We start from the raw sequence: 15,062 nt of genomic DNA on the forward strand, positions 1-15,062 counted from the left end.
TTTGCTCTCTGATATGGAGCTGCCCTTTCTGGAAGATCATGGAGATCTCGTTGCTTGCCGTCTCTTTGAAGGGTAGCAAAAGAGCAGGGCCTTTAGCTAGTTTTACTCTTACATGGTCTGGTGGTCCTGCCCAGCCATAAAAAGAGCAGTGAGGTCTGTCATTTTGAAGGCTGTAGAGTGGCAAACATGCAGGATCTTCTGCCTGGGTGCTTGGCCAGTTTCAGACTGCTTTGCTTCCCTCAGCATGTGCGACTGCTGGGCCGATGGCAACAAATGCTGTGTTTGGGGTGCTGCAGCCACGGGTCAATAACCTTGGGAGCGATTTGATTCCTCTGTTTGGAAGAACAAGACTGGTGCGTGCTTAAATTACCTAAAAGTAGTTGAAGTCGGTGGGTGATGTGGAGCGGCAGTAGGGGCAGCTGCCCTGCAGATTCCTTCGGCGAGACCTGTGGCTGTGATCACTGTGACCGGTGCATGATCTCTTCCTTGGACTCTGTGGGAAGAGGACTAGCACTAGGGATTGCTGGCAGCTTTGTTTGACTCTCGGTGATTTGGGTTTCTGCACAGAGCCAAGTCTGATGTCTGGGAAGGCTGACCACGAAGTGGGAGACTGGTTGTGTGTTGCAGAAAGGAGAAATGTTGGGTGGACACTTTGCTTGGCTGAGAAGGGACATATGCTGCCACGGAGGTGTGGTGGCTGGCTGTCACTTGTCACTACCTTCTCCAGCACAGCTGAGAACAACGCCTCTGGGTGACCTGCTCTGTCTCCCTTACATCCCACGCACACCTAGAAGAGATGGAAATCCCCAATGGGACAGGTGAGACCATGGATGTTGGGGCCCCTCTATGCCTAGGACAGCACCTCCTCTCCCTCCAGGCTGCAGAGCCAGTGCCTCTGCTGGGGCTGCTCTGCACTGTGGGCTCAGGATCCCTTTGCTGCAATGTCCTTTGAGTGATACGTAGGTTCAGCTGGTCTTGCAAGGTCGGAAGAGCTTCTTCATAGCTGGACGCTTGTCTCCAAGAAGTGGGTTAATTAGGCCAGGAGACTAAGCTTCCCCAGCTGTTCGTTACTAGGAATGAACTCCTAATTGCACACGTACCAGATTCTTTCTGGGAAGGCTGAACTGAATGCACAGGCAGCCCAGGGGTCCCCAGGTCCCTGGCCCGGCTCAGTTTGGGCCATGCACTCCAGTAGGGCCCAAGGCGGGTGACTCCTCCTCCTTGGGAGCTGGGATCATGCTGGGAGCTTAGATTACATTTAAATTGCCATTTGCATTTTCCAATCAATACGCGACTTTACAATTAAGTTTGGTGTTAAAATTCTTAGCAAAAAGTGAGTGGAAGGGAGATTTGTGGAGTAAACGAGTCCTTTGGGGGCCATCGCTGCTCCCTGCTTCATTACGCTGCATATTGCTGCTGCTGCTTTTACTGTGCACCACCACAATCCAAACACAACACAGAGACACTCGTGCTGGCCGACAAAATGCCGGGAAAGAAAGGAAAAGTGGGGAGAGGAAGAGGGTTGGGCTCTCTTGCCTGTCGTCTCTGGCAGCTTCTTCCCTTCGTGCATGACTTCCACACTTGGGAAGAAACTTGTGGAAGAGTTATTTCTTGTAAATCTTTCCATGAGAAGCAGAGGGAGCTTGAGGTACAGAACCAATGCGTGCCAGTGCAGGGGTCTCAGCAGACCTGAGGAGCCCGGCCAGGAGTTGCGTTGGGGTGTGTGCGCAGGAGCACACCGAGGACATGCGTGGAGGGGATGAGTTCAGCTGTGGGGATGCGCCTGCCTCTGGTGTGTTCTCCCACGTTTCACCTGGCTTTGTCCTCCTTGCCATTCTCACTTCTCTCCGAGCTGCTGTGGGGGCTTTCCTCCAGGAAAACCAGGGTTCTCTGGATGCTGGTGGTCCAAATCTTCACATTCTACCATCAGAAAAGAAGTTGGGCTACAGAGTTGTAACCTTGATGCAGTCAGCACAGCAACACCATTAAAACCTGGAATCCTCTCGGCTTCTGTCCCTTGCCTCTTAATCTCCAATACAGCAGTGAACAAGTCTAACCGAGCTCTATCCCTCGATTCAGCTGTTTCTTGCAAATGTTTGGCCTTAAGGGCCCCTTCCCCTCCCCCCCATTTTATTAGATGTTTACTTAGACTGTGTTGTTGCTCCCAATTTTGGACTCTTGTGCCTTCTGGCTTGAAAAAATGGGCTGCCAGTGCTCGATTCTCTGTTTCCAGGTCTGGTTTTACTTGTGTTTCAATTTGCGAAGTTCCAGATTTGTAGCTGAACTAACTGCAGCTGAACTCTTCTCTGCAGACAACACATTTTTGGGGCTTGATAGAAGATGCAGCAGCCTGAAAGTGTTGAAGTAGGTATTTTGTAGCACCAAGGTGTATCAAGTCGAAGATGCATCAAGGAGAGGAGAGGCAGCCGGAGTTGTTGTTTGGCAGTATGTATTGGCAGGTCAGACTGTACAACTGAGCCAGGTTTAAGGCCAGAAGGGATCATTATGCCCAGAAGCCAGAGAATTTCACCCAGTGACTTTGAGCCAAATTCGTAACTTCAGCCTGGTCTGGGGCAGATTTGTTTGAAAGATATCAAACAAACATTCTCAAATACAGAGAATCCACCGTTTATCTAGATTAGCTGGTGTAATATTAAATTGTCTTTATATGTGAGGTGGAATAATCATTTTCATACACGTTGTGGGAGATGCATGGTCCAGCAGTGGTGCTAGAGATGATTTCATGTAGGTCAGAACCAGAGCAAAGCCAGCCGCAGCCTGGTGTTGAGAAAACACAGGTACTGCTGCTGTGTGTGAGGATGTCTTACAAGACCCGAGAAGCAGTCTTGCCTCTGGCACAGTAAGGCACTGAATGGGCTGCTGCGTCCCAGTCGGGACACTGCTCTTTGAGCTCTGGGACAGCCAGAGACTCTCCGGGTTAATGTTTTCAGAAGTGCGTTCTGCAACACAGGAGCGAGATGTGGGCCTGTGAATCCAGAGGAAAGAATAGAGCATCAGGTGTAATTGCAGTCCTCAGATAACGTTAAAGGCTGCTGCAGAGGACCCAGGACCACTACGAGCAGTCACTGCGACAGAACAAGTGCTGCACTGCCTTTTTGTCGTGGAGGTGCAGGAAACGTCAGGATCCGATATCTGGTGGGGAGGAGCACAGTCTCTGTCACTGGCAGTTTTTATGAAGAGGTTGGAGTGACGTGGGTACACCTGAGCCTGCCCTGGGCAGGGATGTGGCGAGGTGACCTCTGAATGCTCTTCAGCCCTGCTTTGCTATGATAATATCACACCTGGAGGTAATACTGTGTCCCCTGTCTGACCTGACAGTCCACTGCCAGGTTGAGTTATCTTCCTAATTGAACACCGGGAGCTCAGGAACCACTCGGCGATGGTGCTCTCCAGCCCAGTGAGCCCACCCTGCAGGGTGGTCTGGTAGTCTGTCCCCAGGAGCAGGACCTCGCATGAGCTGTGCTAAAATCCACGCTGTTCTCAGGAGCCCAGTTTGCCAAGTGATATGAGGCAATTTGCGTTAACGACCAGTCACTGCAGTGATTTATGCTGTGCTGTTTCTATGTTACCTTCAAGTTTTCTGCTTTTGTGTTTTCTTCAAGCTCATTTGGGGAAGACATTGATTAAACAGTGTGAATCAAATGCAGATTGGCTGGACCTCTATACAAGTACTTCTGTTGGACATGGATTTGCCATTTATGATTACGCTTGTCTCATTTATGATTATGTTTTGAGACCTTTCACTTGACCAGTTTTTACTCCGTACATTAATGGCTTTATGGATTTTGTACATTTGGTTTTTAATGGTGTGTATTGCTCGGTTAAAATCCTGACAGAAAACTAAAAATGCTGTGCCAACACAGTTACTGTTGTCATCAGATATTGACATCTTACCAAAAGTAGGATCAAACTTCTTTGATGACCTATTTCTGCATCGATTGGCATTAGTTACACTGCTGTCCTCTCATTCTTTGCTGATCACTTCTTGCGGTGGCTTTTCCACAGTTTTGCCCAGTGTAAGCGTCGGGCTACGTGGCCATAATTACAAGGGTCATTGCTTTTCCCCTTGCAGATCTTGGCAAAGCATGAGCTTTCGGACTGCTGCCATGTTCCAAGACATGTTAAAATCAGCACCTTTTAACCGCTGCTGAGTGAGCTCTTCAGCTAATTCTCTCAGAGCTCTTGAAGGCAAGGGATCAGATCCCGCCACCAACACAGCTTAGCTTTTGCTGCTCTGTTTTAACTTTCTCTCCCTTGCACGAGTAGGAGGCGTTTCCTCTTCACACTGTTTGTTTCCCAAGTACTGAACATAAGCGGTCATGGAGCACTTCTGCCTTTTCTGCATCATTTATTGCCGATTTCATGGTCACGTCTGGCAGCGTTGTTAGCCCAGCATGTGCCAAACCCTACAACTTTTTGTTGTGTTTTTCCATCATGCAGGCACAGCAGCCTCAGTCTCTAGGCAGTGGGACGGGGGCCCCAAATATGCTGAGGCTGGCAGGACAGAGACTTTCTGTCCAGGTTTTTGAGGAGGTGCTGGCCTGGGGCCCAGATTTTTGCCACGTTAGGAACAGCCAGTCTGGATGTCTGTCCAGACAGTGCTTTCGGAGGGCCCCGGCCTGACAGTTGGTGGATCCAGCTTTTTCCCAGACTCTGTTATTCATTCGTACTTTTGTCCCCCTGTGCTGTCCTTTTCTCCGTGCTGGCAGAATACTTGATGTTCTCTCCCCAGTCACTGCTCCAGAGCCCTTGTGCCTGGCTTCTTGCCCCATCTTCCTTCTCCCTCTCCACCTCTGGTCTTACCTGGTGCATGGTGAACTGCTGCTAGAAGCAGATTTCCTGGGGTGGCTGAACTGAATGGGGAGAGGGTTAGGAGGGTCCAAGCTGTGAGCGCTGGTTCAGATCAATGGAAGTTAGTTCTGGGTTGGGCTGGTGGGAAGAGGCAGCTTCAGGGCATGTAAGCTGTGCTGGTTTTGGCTGGGGTAGAGTTAATTGTCCTCATAGTAGTTAGTATGGGGCTGTGTTTTGGATTTGTGCTGAAAACAGTGTTGATAATACAGGGATATTCTGGTTATTGCTGAGCAGTGCTTGGCACAGAGCCAAGGGCTTTTCTGCTTCTCATCCCACCCCACCAGCAAGGAGCGTGGAGGGGCACAAGAAGTTGGGAGGGGACACAGCCAGGACAGCTGACCCCAACTAACCCAAGGGATATTCCAGACCATAGGACATCATGCTCAGCATATAAAGGTGGGGGAAGAAGGAAGCGGGGGGACGTTGGGAGTGATGGCGTTTGTCTTCCCAAGTCACCATTACAGGTGATGGAGCCCTGCTGTCCTGGAGATGGCTGAACACCTGCCTGCTGATGGGAAGTCGTGAATTAATTCCTTGTTTTGCTTTGCTTGTGCATGTCTTTTGCTTTACCTATTAAACTGTCTTTACCTCAACCCACGGGTTTTCTCACTTTTACTCTTCTGATTCTCTCCCCCATCCCAGTGGGGGGGAGTCAGTGAGCGGCTGTGTGGGGCTTAGTTGCTGGCTGGGGTTAAGCCATGGCAGAGTACAATTGTTTTCAGGCCCTAGGAGTGTTCTGTGCCTGAAGACAACAGGATGGGTCTCATGTAAAGTCCTGATGGTGAAAGGGGGTGATCCAATTCCGCAACTGCCCAGGACTTGCTTTACCTCCTGAAATGTGTCCCTAGCTCCATTTGTTTGACATGTCTAAGAAAGAATTGCAAGCAGGCAAGAGAATATGCATCCCTTGTGAGACCTGTATCTTGGAGTGTTGTTCCATTGATTGGCCCTTGCCTGTCCCAAATTGTCCTTGCCTTGACCATCCCTCTGGCTGTGCTTTTGCTGGTGGAAGAAGGTCTGGAAGCACTGTGGTAACAGAGCAAGCAATGTCGGTTGGTGGTGAGGTTGGCCTCTGCCTTCTGTTGGCACTGTCCTTCAGCAAAAGAATTGTTGCCCAGAGGGAGTGATTTGGGGCAGCAGAATATGTGATAGGTCCCTCAGAAGATCTGGGCATCAGTATTGGCATGTGGAGACGCTCATCTCTGAGAAGGGGGGGGCTGTCTGTGGAGTCATGCTGGGGGTGTTGAGGAAGGGGGCGCAGCCCTTTTCCTACCAGTCCCAGGGAAAATGCTTTTGGGAAGGCTGACCTAGAAGATGTTTTCTTGCATCGTGATCTTCGTGTCTCTTCAAAGACCAGTCTCCTACAAGGGGCAGTGCTGGAGCTGAGTGGTAGGTGCCTGGGCCAAACAAGGTCTGAGACTCTTGACACTTCTCTTTTAGGGCATTCTCCTCAAACGCAGCGGCAAGTCTCTCAACAAGGAGTGGAAGAAGAAGTACGTGACGCTGTGTGACAACGGAGTCCTCACCTACCACCCCAGCCTGCATGTAAGTACTGTGCTGGATTGGGTAGAGGAGCGGGGTGGGACAGAGCAGTGTCCTCCTTCATGCTGTGGCTTCTGCTGCAGGTCCTCTTGCAGATGCCACAGTCATAGAGAGTTGATTGGGAAGTGTTTGGCAGCAGATGAAAGCCCCAGGCTCCTCCTGCAGCAGGGCCCTGCGCAGGGCAGGCCTATTCAGCAGAGCTGTTTTTCACCAGGGTCTGGAGGAAACCTCTTTCCTCTCACGAAGGCTGTCTCTGCAGTGCCAGGCTGGGTGGGAAGAGCTGATAGGAACATGCTCCGCACAGAATTATGCTAAGTAAATGCATCTTTCTTTTCGCTGTTTCCCTTGCTCAGTCCCTTAAAGCAGGGGTTGCTGCCTCCCTGCATCTGGGGTGAGAAGCAGGCGGAGAACTCCTTGCAGCCACAGCTGATGGTGCCATTTGGGTGTGGAATAATTTTCCTGGCTGCTAGGTATTGGGTAATGGAGATGAGGTGCCTGTGCAGAGCCTGCCGAGCTGAGCTGTCACTCGATGCATCTCTGATCCCCTTCACTGCTTGGCTCAGGCGCACAGCTGCCTCCCCATCCATCTCTGTCGCCTCCCCACTGTGGGGCTAATGACTTCTTCCCCATTCCCTCTTGAGCACAGTTTGCTGCTGAGACAGTGAGCCACGGACAGACACACCTGTGACGCTGAGGCCACAGCACCCTCTGCAGCGAGGACGTGCTGCAGCGGGACAGCTGGGCAGCGGCTGGGGGGCACAGGGTGGAGCTTGGGCACAGGTTGGTTTAGGGGGTGCTGCAGCAGAAGAGCAAGGTGTTGCAGCTCCTGCGCTTTCTGAATGTTCCTGGGCCCTCGATTTGTCCCTGATCTCCTCGCCCCAAGCCTCAGAGTCTTTCTCATCATTTCTAACCCTGCGTCTCTAACTCTAACTTGAGCTTGCAATGCTCGGTCATCCAGCTCCTGAACCATCAAGCCTTTTAACCCTCCTATCCTTACACTGGAAAGCCAATCATTGCGTTTCCTTTCCTTAATTTGTGGGAGCTTTGAGAACAGTTGGGGTTTTTTTCTTTTAGTCTTTGATCCCTGTACCACACTGTGGTTCTGCAGTTCCCTAACTTTGTAACCCCTTTTTTTGGTCCTTATAGAACCAAACTGGGAGGGAATGGCTGCTGCTGCTGCCTGCTCTGCCTGTGTGCTCACACGCGTGTGTGGGTTTATCACATTTCCGTCAGAGACATCATAGGCCATTATTACAATCAGCTGTAGAGGCAGAGTAATTTCTGGGATGTTGTTTAACCGCTCTCAGATGATGCTGCTACACACTAGGTTTCTCTTCTTTTTACACCATTTCTTCCTCAGGGGGTGATCTAGATTGATGTCACTTGCTTTCCTTACTGCACTTCTTCAGCGTTTCATTTCATTACTACGTTGCCCCAAGCAAAAATCTGCTTTGCTTCCACCTGGTGCTACTGGTGATCCACAGCCCGTTGCTAAGAAAGGTACAAGATGGGCCTCTCCTCCGCTAGGTTTCACTGAAAGCTTTGAACCTTGCACCCAAGATAGGTGTTGTATTGCCCTAAATGTTTACCTAGAGCAAGGACTAATTACGTGTGGGCCACAGAACGCAGAGCTGCTTGCTGCCCAGCTCTGGCTTCTGCAAGGATGTGGGGGAGTCTGCATGCTCCCTCCATGGTACTGCCTCCCTGAAAATTGGGGAAAAGAGCCATGACACTACCATTGTGTTACATTTTCTACTGCAATGCTGACAAAGGCTTTGCTGAGCAGTGTGCTGTTCTGATTAGCAAAGGCCCCTCTGCCTTGCCTTGCCTTCCCTCTGGATATCTGGTTTATGACCTGCTTGGAGGGGACAGATGCAGGAAGGAAGCCTGGAGGAAGAGATGGTCCGGAAGAGGATGTCCCATTATGTCCTCTCCTCCCCATCTTCTAGAGTGAATCGGTAGGTGCTGCAGTACGTTTGTCACCAGGTTTGTCTCCCATGGTTTGAAGCAAATTCCCATGTCCTTTCACAGGATGACACAAGCAGAGCATGTTAGGGTTGAACAGTCTGGGTCACTAATGAAACCTGTGTTCCTGAGAAAGGGCACGTGCTTCTTTGTCACTTCCATTTGTGGCAGCAGCTCTCAGGCCAGCAGGCACGTGGTGAGGTAAGCTGCTGGCAAGAACAAGTATGCAGATCCTCAGTCAAGGAGGCACTCGGTGTCCTGAAGTTCCTTCCTTGATATGTGAAGTCCCAGCTACTCCCCTGCCTTGCTCAGGGTGAGCCTGTACTGCCACATGTCGGGGATGGCAGAATTCAGGGTGCAGCAGAGGGGTCCCTGAGGGCATTGCTGAGCACTGCGAGAAGAGGGTCTTTCCCAGCCCCTGTCTGGATGTTCAAGCCCCAGGGCGTTTTTGTGCTGCTCTTGTGTTCCCAGTGGCTTTTCCCTGCCATGATTCAGGGCAATTTGTGCCTAGACTTCTCTTTTCTTGCATCTCTGTTATGTTCTCTCCCTGCCCCTCTTGGGATGGGTGTAGGTACCGCAGGGATCAGCAGCCCTGCCTTTCTTCTTTTTCGTCCGGTAGACATATCTTCCCCAGATCTGCCTGTGACCCACTGGATGATTACTGCATGTCTCTGGCTGGGTCATACTTCTGATTTTGCCAACCAAAAGCTTCCCAGCAGGGCTATTCAGCTGCTTTTGGGTGTTTATCCCTTGACCTGTTTCTGGGTCTGTATCTTGGCACCTCCAGCCCCACTTTGAAGTTTCCTCACTGGGAGTCAGGCTTAAACTGTGGGTTTGCAGTTGCAGGTTGACAGAGAGTGCTCTAGTGAGCTGGGTCCAGCCCTGAAATCGAGTGTTCTGTGACTCCTTGATGGAAGCGTATCTGCCTTGACTACCAGCCTGGACCTATGCTTGGGTCCTAGGGAGCTGTGTGTTCCTGCTCTCAGGTGCCACCTCTGCCTCCTCTCTGGAGCAGTCAGCGGTTTCAGAGACTTTGCACACAGGATGCCTGGAGTTGAAGGAGTGGGCAGCAGCTCTTGCTGAAGGCAGGAGTGCCTTGGGGGCCTGATCCCTGGATTCAGCACAGCTTTCCTTGTTGCATCTGTATTTTCCTTACCTTTCTGTGAGTGTGTTCAGTGACGGGAAAAGAACAAGTTCTGTGAAGAGACCGGTGAGGTTTCCTATCACTTTCCCAAAGCCTTGGAGAGTAAATGCTTCTGCTCGTGAGGAAGGCGTATGTGGTTCAGCCCAGCTTCACTGGCCAGGCTGTGCTGTGCTGCGCAGAGCTAGAGAGAAAGCATCTCCCATTTTGCAGCCAGTGGAGCCATTCACACAATCACCTTCTGTTAATTCTATCTGCAACATCAATTAAATTGTTTGTAGAAACTAATTGAATGTGGCTTAATCACACATCTTAATAGCTTTCCACGCTTTGAACTCGTTGTTAATTCCAGTAATAAAATGAAATGAGAGAACTGGCTGGGTAATTAGCGAGGAGGCTTGGGAAGAAATTGCTGTTTTATAGCATGTAATAAAAGCAGTGCGCTGGTGACCGCTCTCTCCGGCAGGCAGCCGGCTACCGCAGCAATTGTGCTGAGTTAGGGAAAATCCTCCAGCCCCTCTGAGATTCCCTGCCCAGGGGTGCCACCAGGCTCCCACCCAACCAGGAACAGCTTGGAGTAATATTTGGTTGGGCTAGTTATCTGGGAATTGCCTGGGGCACCAAAGGGTGTGTGGGTGTCATTTGAGGTCAAGTCACCCAGAAGTTGGAACCACAGAAGGGAGTGCTGCCACGCCGCCCCATCTCTTGGGTTTGCTGTGAGGACTGGATGCCTGCACAGGGGTCTGTGGTAAGGCAAGAGTTCAAACCAACGTGTTGAGGTGCTGCTGAGAGGTTGTAACCCTCAGGTAGTCACCTGAGGCCACAGAGCATTGCCCATACAGCCCCCAGTCATCTGCTTCTTGGAGCCAAGGATTGGGAGAATAGTTGCTCTTAAACCGATGTTCATGTCTTTATCTTCTTGGATTTGGAAGCAGACGGGGACCAGCTCTGAGTTAATCTTTTTGATGACCTCCTTGTGAACTGGAGCAAGCCCAAGCCTCCCTGCAGCAGCTGCAGTCTCGCCCTGGACGGTTGCTGCCACTCCTCTCCCAGTTGCAGTGCACATCCCCAGCACAGAGAGCCGGGGAGGATGCACCCATGTCGCAATTCCTCCCAGAGCCTCTAGCTCAGCTTTAGGTCCCTGCACCCTTGAGGTCTGCCCAAGAGCAGGGCAGGGCAGTTCCCCTCTGTGCGTCTCTCTGGAGATCACATTGGTCAGGTCTTCCCCTTCTGGGGGCATGAGCCCAAGGAAGAGCCAGCCGCATTGGAGAGGGTTAGGGGAGAGCTGCAGCTCCCAGTGAAGCAGGGAAGTGGTGGAAGACACAGAAAAGGACACAGCTCTTTGGAGGGTCTGGAGGTCTGCAGCCCTATTTTGGCTGAAAAATGAGATGCTATTAGGAGACAGGGCAGAATGACACTAAGAGTCTGCACATGGAATTTTTGGTTGTATATAGTCTACCAGAAGAAATGGTGGAAGCACCAAGTTTTGAATAATGTAAAGCTATGCAGGTGAACGTACAAGGGAGCTACCCTGAGTTGTGTTGTCTGGGGCTTGAATTATCCTAGCTGTGACCCAAGCAGGAATTTCCAGGTATCCCATTACTTACACTGTACTATATTATATTATTAGCTGTTATAGCTGAGTGCTGTGATTAAAAAGACAACGGATGACAGGGAAGAAGAACTGCCTGCCACCTACGTGCTCTTTTGCTCCATCTAGTCTCTGATCCCCAGCCAGGCTTTCACAAATGGGCTTGTCATGGCATCTGACTGCCCATGGCAACATCCCGACATTATTCATATCAGAGCTGACTAGTTCTGGGCACTGAAAGTGAGACCTGGCGCTTCTCCGGAGCCAGTTCTAAGGCACCAGCTAGTCATGGGAAGAAGGCAGGTTGGAGTCAAGGCTTTGCATCCGTGTTGTCAGAAAATGGCTGGCCGTGGACACTGGGGAAGTTGTAGGGTCTTTCACTTCTAGCCCACCTGACTTGAGACTTAAGTATAGTGCAAAAGAAACCAGCATGTGATGAGCTTCCCGGTCACCTCCAGGTTCCTGGCTGACTGTTAACCAGTTACCTCATGGATGAATGGATCCAGGGTTTAGTTTTGATTATGGGGATGAGAGGGGAGCTGAGAGTGGTGGGCCAGGGCAGGGCTGATCTTGAACCATTCTGCCTCTGCTGTAGGATTACATGCAGAACGTCCACGGGAAGGAGATCGATCTGCTGAGAACTACAGTGAAGGTACCGGGCAAGCGGCTACCCAGGGCAACAACGGCAGCAGCACCCAGCGCTAGCCCCAAAGCCAATGGGCTCGCGAAGGAGAGGAGCAGCACGCAGCTGACGGGAGGCACAGGTAAGAGTTGGTGTGGGTGCCACAGAGCTGACAGCCATCCTTCCCTCCAGTGCATCAGCAGTGCCTTGCTTTGCTGAGCTGGAAACAAAAGCTGTTCTGGAGTTTCTTGCTTTCACCACTCTTCAGGAGTGTCTTCGGTGGGTGTTGGCATTTCTGTGCGGGTCTCAGGTAAGGTCTTGTTGGGATTTTATGCTGGTTAGTGTCCAGGACAGAAGGAAGAGTAGAAGGGCTTGAACTAGTGTCATGAGCATCCTGAGAGGAAACAGTCAAGTCTGATATCAGAGTTGCTGTGCGTGGGGGAAGCTGTTGCTCCCTAAACCAAAGGAAATTTCAACAAGGGATGTCTCCTGATCCCTGGCAAGTTCTCTTCTGTTTCTTTCCTTTCTCGTGGCCCCCTTTTTCCTCCTCACTTTCCCTTGGAGAAATAGTAATGCGAGGGGTTTGTTTTGTAATTATTATTCTTCTGTGTTCACATTCAAGAGGTGCAGCTGCCACAGAGAGTGGTGAGAGGAGGAGATGTGGTTGGGAGTCTCCCTGGTTTCTCACGGAGTACGTGCCATGCTGCTTACTGCTTCTCCTGCCGCAGGACATATCTTGCCCTGCCCGGGGGAGCTGTTGAACTTAGAGCTTTCCTGCCCAAGTTTCCCAGGGCATTGACATGCCTTTACTTTGTCCTCAGGGTTGGTATCCTTGGCCAGGATAGACAGCTTCCACACGCATTCTTCCCAGCCAACTGTTGGCAGCAGTCTAGTATAGCAGGGTATGGGTACCTCTCCACTCTCTGGGATAACAAGGGAGTGCTGATAATGCTGGTGATAACAAATCCTTCATAATCTGGTACTGCACGCTGTGCCACCGAGAGTGAACTTGGGTGTCCACATCCTCGTTTCTGTTCAGTCCTGCTCTGCACCCCAGTTGCATCCTGCAGTCAGGGTGTTGTCGGCACTGTGCTTCACAGCTTTCTGGAACTGAGGACTCGTGAGATGGGGTGCAGCTGGAGTGAATGCCAAGAGCTGGCTGGGGTCCTCAGCATCACACACAGCATAAGGAATGCAGAATGCTAACATTGCTGTGTTCATGTGGTGCCAAGTGTGAAATAATAAGCCCTTCTGAACCCAAACTGCTGTTTCTGTAGAGTCAGAATTAGTCTGCAGACCAGATAAACTGCCAGTGAATGATTGCAATTACTGTCTTTTTTGACCAAGGATGTGCAACTCCGCCTGTTTTCTGCCATGGCTCTCCACTGTACACTGTCATTTCTTCACCACCACTGTACACCCTCAGCATGTCCGAGTGTTGTAACAATTCCTACCTCCGTACACAGGCACTTCTCAGGCGTGCATTTCTAGGGTGCTTTGTTTGAGCTCCTACTTAGAGAAAGTTATCAGAGCTGTAGGAAGAATTGAAAGACAAACCACAGAAAAGCTTATGCTGATGTCAAACCAAATGCTCACGTAACCCTGTATCCTGCGTTCAACAGTCATCTCAGTCCTGTTGGGCTCACAAGAGCAGATTGAGATGTGACTTGATTACTGATTACTGCTGCTTGGAAAACCAGCACCTAGAAGTGAGCGCTGTGCAAGGCCTTTCAGTCTGGTTGACAAAGCTTGAGGAGACGCAGTGTGTAGAGGCTGAAGTTAGAGCAATTTAAACTTGAGAGGAGATGTAGTTTCCTAGCAGGGAGGGTAATTAAATGTTGGAATAGTTTATCTGGAGAGCTGGTGGACTTAGCACTGCTTGAAGCCTTTAAAATGAGATTAGTTATCTTTCTACAAGATATGCTTTAATCCAGCTCATGTGTGTGTCACTGCATGTATGTATGCAGGGGATCAAACTGGATGGATACAATGGTCTTTTCTCATATAGAAATCTGTGAGTTTGAGATCCCCTGTTCACTGTCTTCTCCCTGGGCCCCTGAGCAGAACAGCGCTACTGTGCCACCCAGAGCACATGCATCAGCACGGGGCTCAGCATTAAGACAGTAACCTTAATCAGATTTCTTGTATCTTGGCTTTGGGTGGTTGTCTGCTTTGGTCAGAAAGGTTTTTTCTCCTAGTACACAAACGGTAAGATGTTTTCTGAGGAATTTTTTCAACTCACTCTGATGCCTCCAAGACTGATTGCAGCTGACGATGCAGTCGCCACGGTAAGTGCGCTGACATGACAAAAATCCTCCGAGGTGACTTGCTCATATCCCTGTGTAATGCAGAGTTCTGGATTTGGGGTCAGTAAAGAATCTGCCCTACTTCAAATTAGCAGGGACTTTGCAGTTTTGCTGCCTTTGGGGCTAGGGATGGGACTGGGGTCCACTGGGCATCTCTCATCTAATACATGCTTTGGGCAGCTGGAGAGGGAGCACCTCAAAATTTGCAGTTCTCTGCCAGTGCACAAGTTAATCTTTAGAGGACATGAGCTTTGGAGACCTGAATGATTTGCTGTCTTACACCACGAGTGTCTGGGTAAAACCAAATGGCCTGTGTTTAGAGTTCAAAGCAGGTGGTCCATGGTTTCTTTGTGACCTGAGCTCCACCAAGGTAAGTGAGTGTGCTAATTAATGTCCAGTACATGCACAGTCCTTACCCAGGGGGAAGAAAAGAAGTAGTAGATAAAGGGGAGGAGGAGAAGAAAAAGATAAAATATCTCATGCTGCCCTGTATGCGGATAAAATACACATATGCAGCACTCTGGTGATGATTCAAAATAACCTCCAAAGTAGGTACTGACAGTACAACTTGGAGCTAAATAAAGTAAGAATGGGGAAGCTTATATTTGTGAAACCCACGGGACTCTGAGCTCAATGCGTGATTGTACCCCTGTATTTAAACCATTAAAGAAGGCAACTTTACTGTAGTCAGAGTTGGTTTTATTTTAGGTTGCATGTATTCCCATTGTAAACCCTGTTTTCAGAGGCACAGAACGTTGTCAGAATTTGCAGCTGCCTTATGTCCACTTAAGGCTTACTTTTTGTGGAACATATATGCAAATGTGATGTTGTACATGCCCAGAGAGTTTGTGCAGTCTCCCTCCTCAGAGATAATCAAAAAACATCCAGACACAGTCCAGGGCAGCTGGCTCTAGGTGTCCCTGCTTGAGCAGGGGGGTTGGACAGGATGACCTCCAGAGGTCCCTTCCAACTTCAGCCATGCTGGGATTCTGTATTCATTTTGTCAATATTAAAAATTTCTCT

The 15,062-nt window shown here is 50.1% G+C and overlaps 1 protein-coding gene across 2 annotated transcripts in view; it reads left to right on the forward strand.

The window, feature by feature from the left end:
* The window catches only part of AGAP3 (ArfGAP with GTPase domain, ankyrin repeat and PH domain 3), a 152,079-nt gene that overhangs the window by 90,873 nt on the left and 46,144 nt on the right, over window positions 1–15,062 (forward strand). For both annotated transcript variants that reach the window (XM_049798296.1, XM_049798295.1), the window contains exons 10-11: window positions 6,313–6,417; window positions 11,707–11,875. In XM_049798296.1, coding sequence (XP_049654253.1) covers window positions 6,313–6,417; window positions 11,707–11,875 — 274 coding nt within the window. The remainder of the gene's footprint in view (window positions 1–6,312; window positions 6,418–11,706; window positions 11,876–15,062) is intronic.

This window comes from Accipiter gentilis, chromosome 4 (assembly GCF_929443795.1).
Source record: "Accipiter gentilis chromosome 4, bAccGen1.1, whole genome shotgun sequence".
Taxonomy (NCBI): domain Eukaryota; kingdom Metazoa; phylum Chordata; class Aves; order Accipitriformes; family Accipitridae; genus Astur; species Astur gentilis.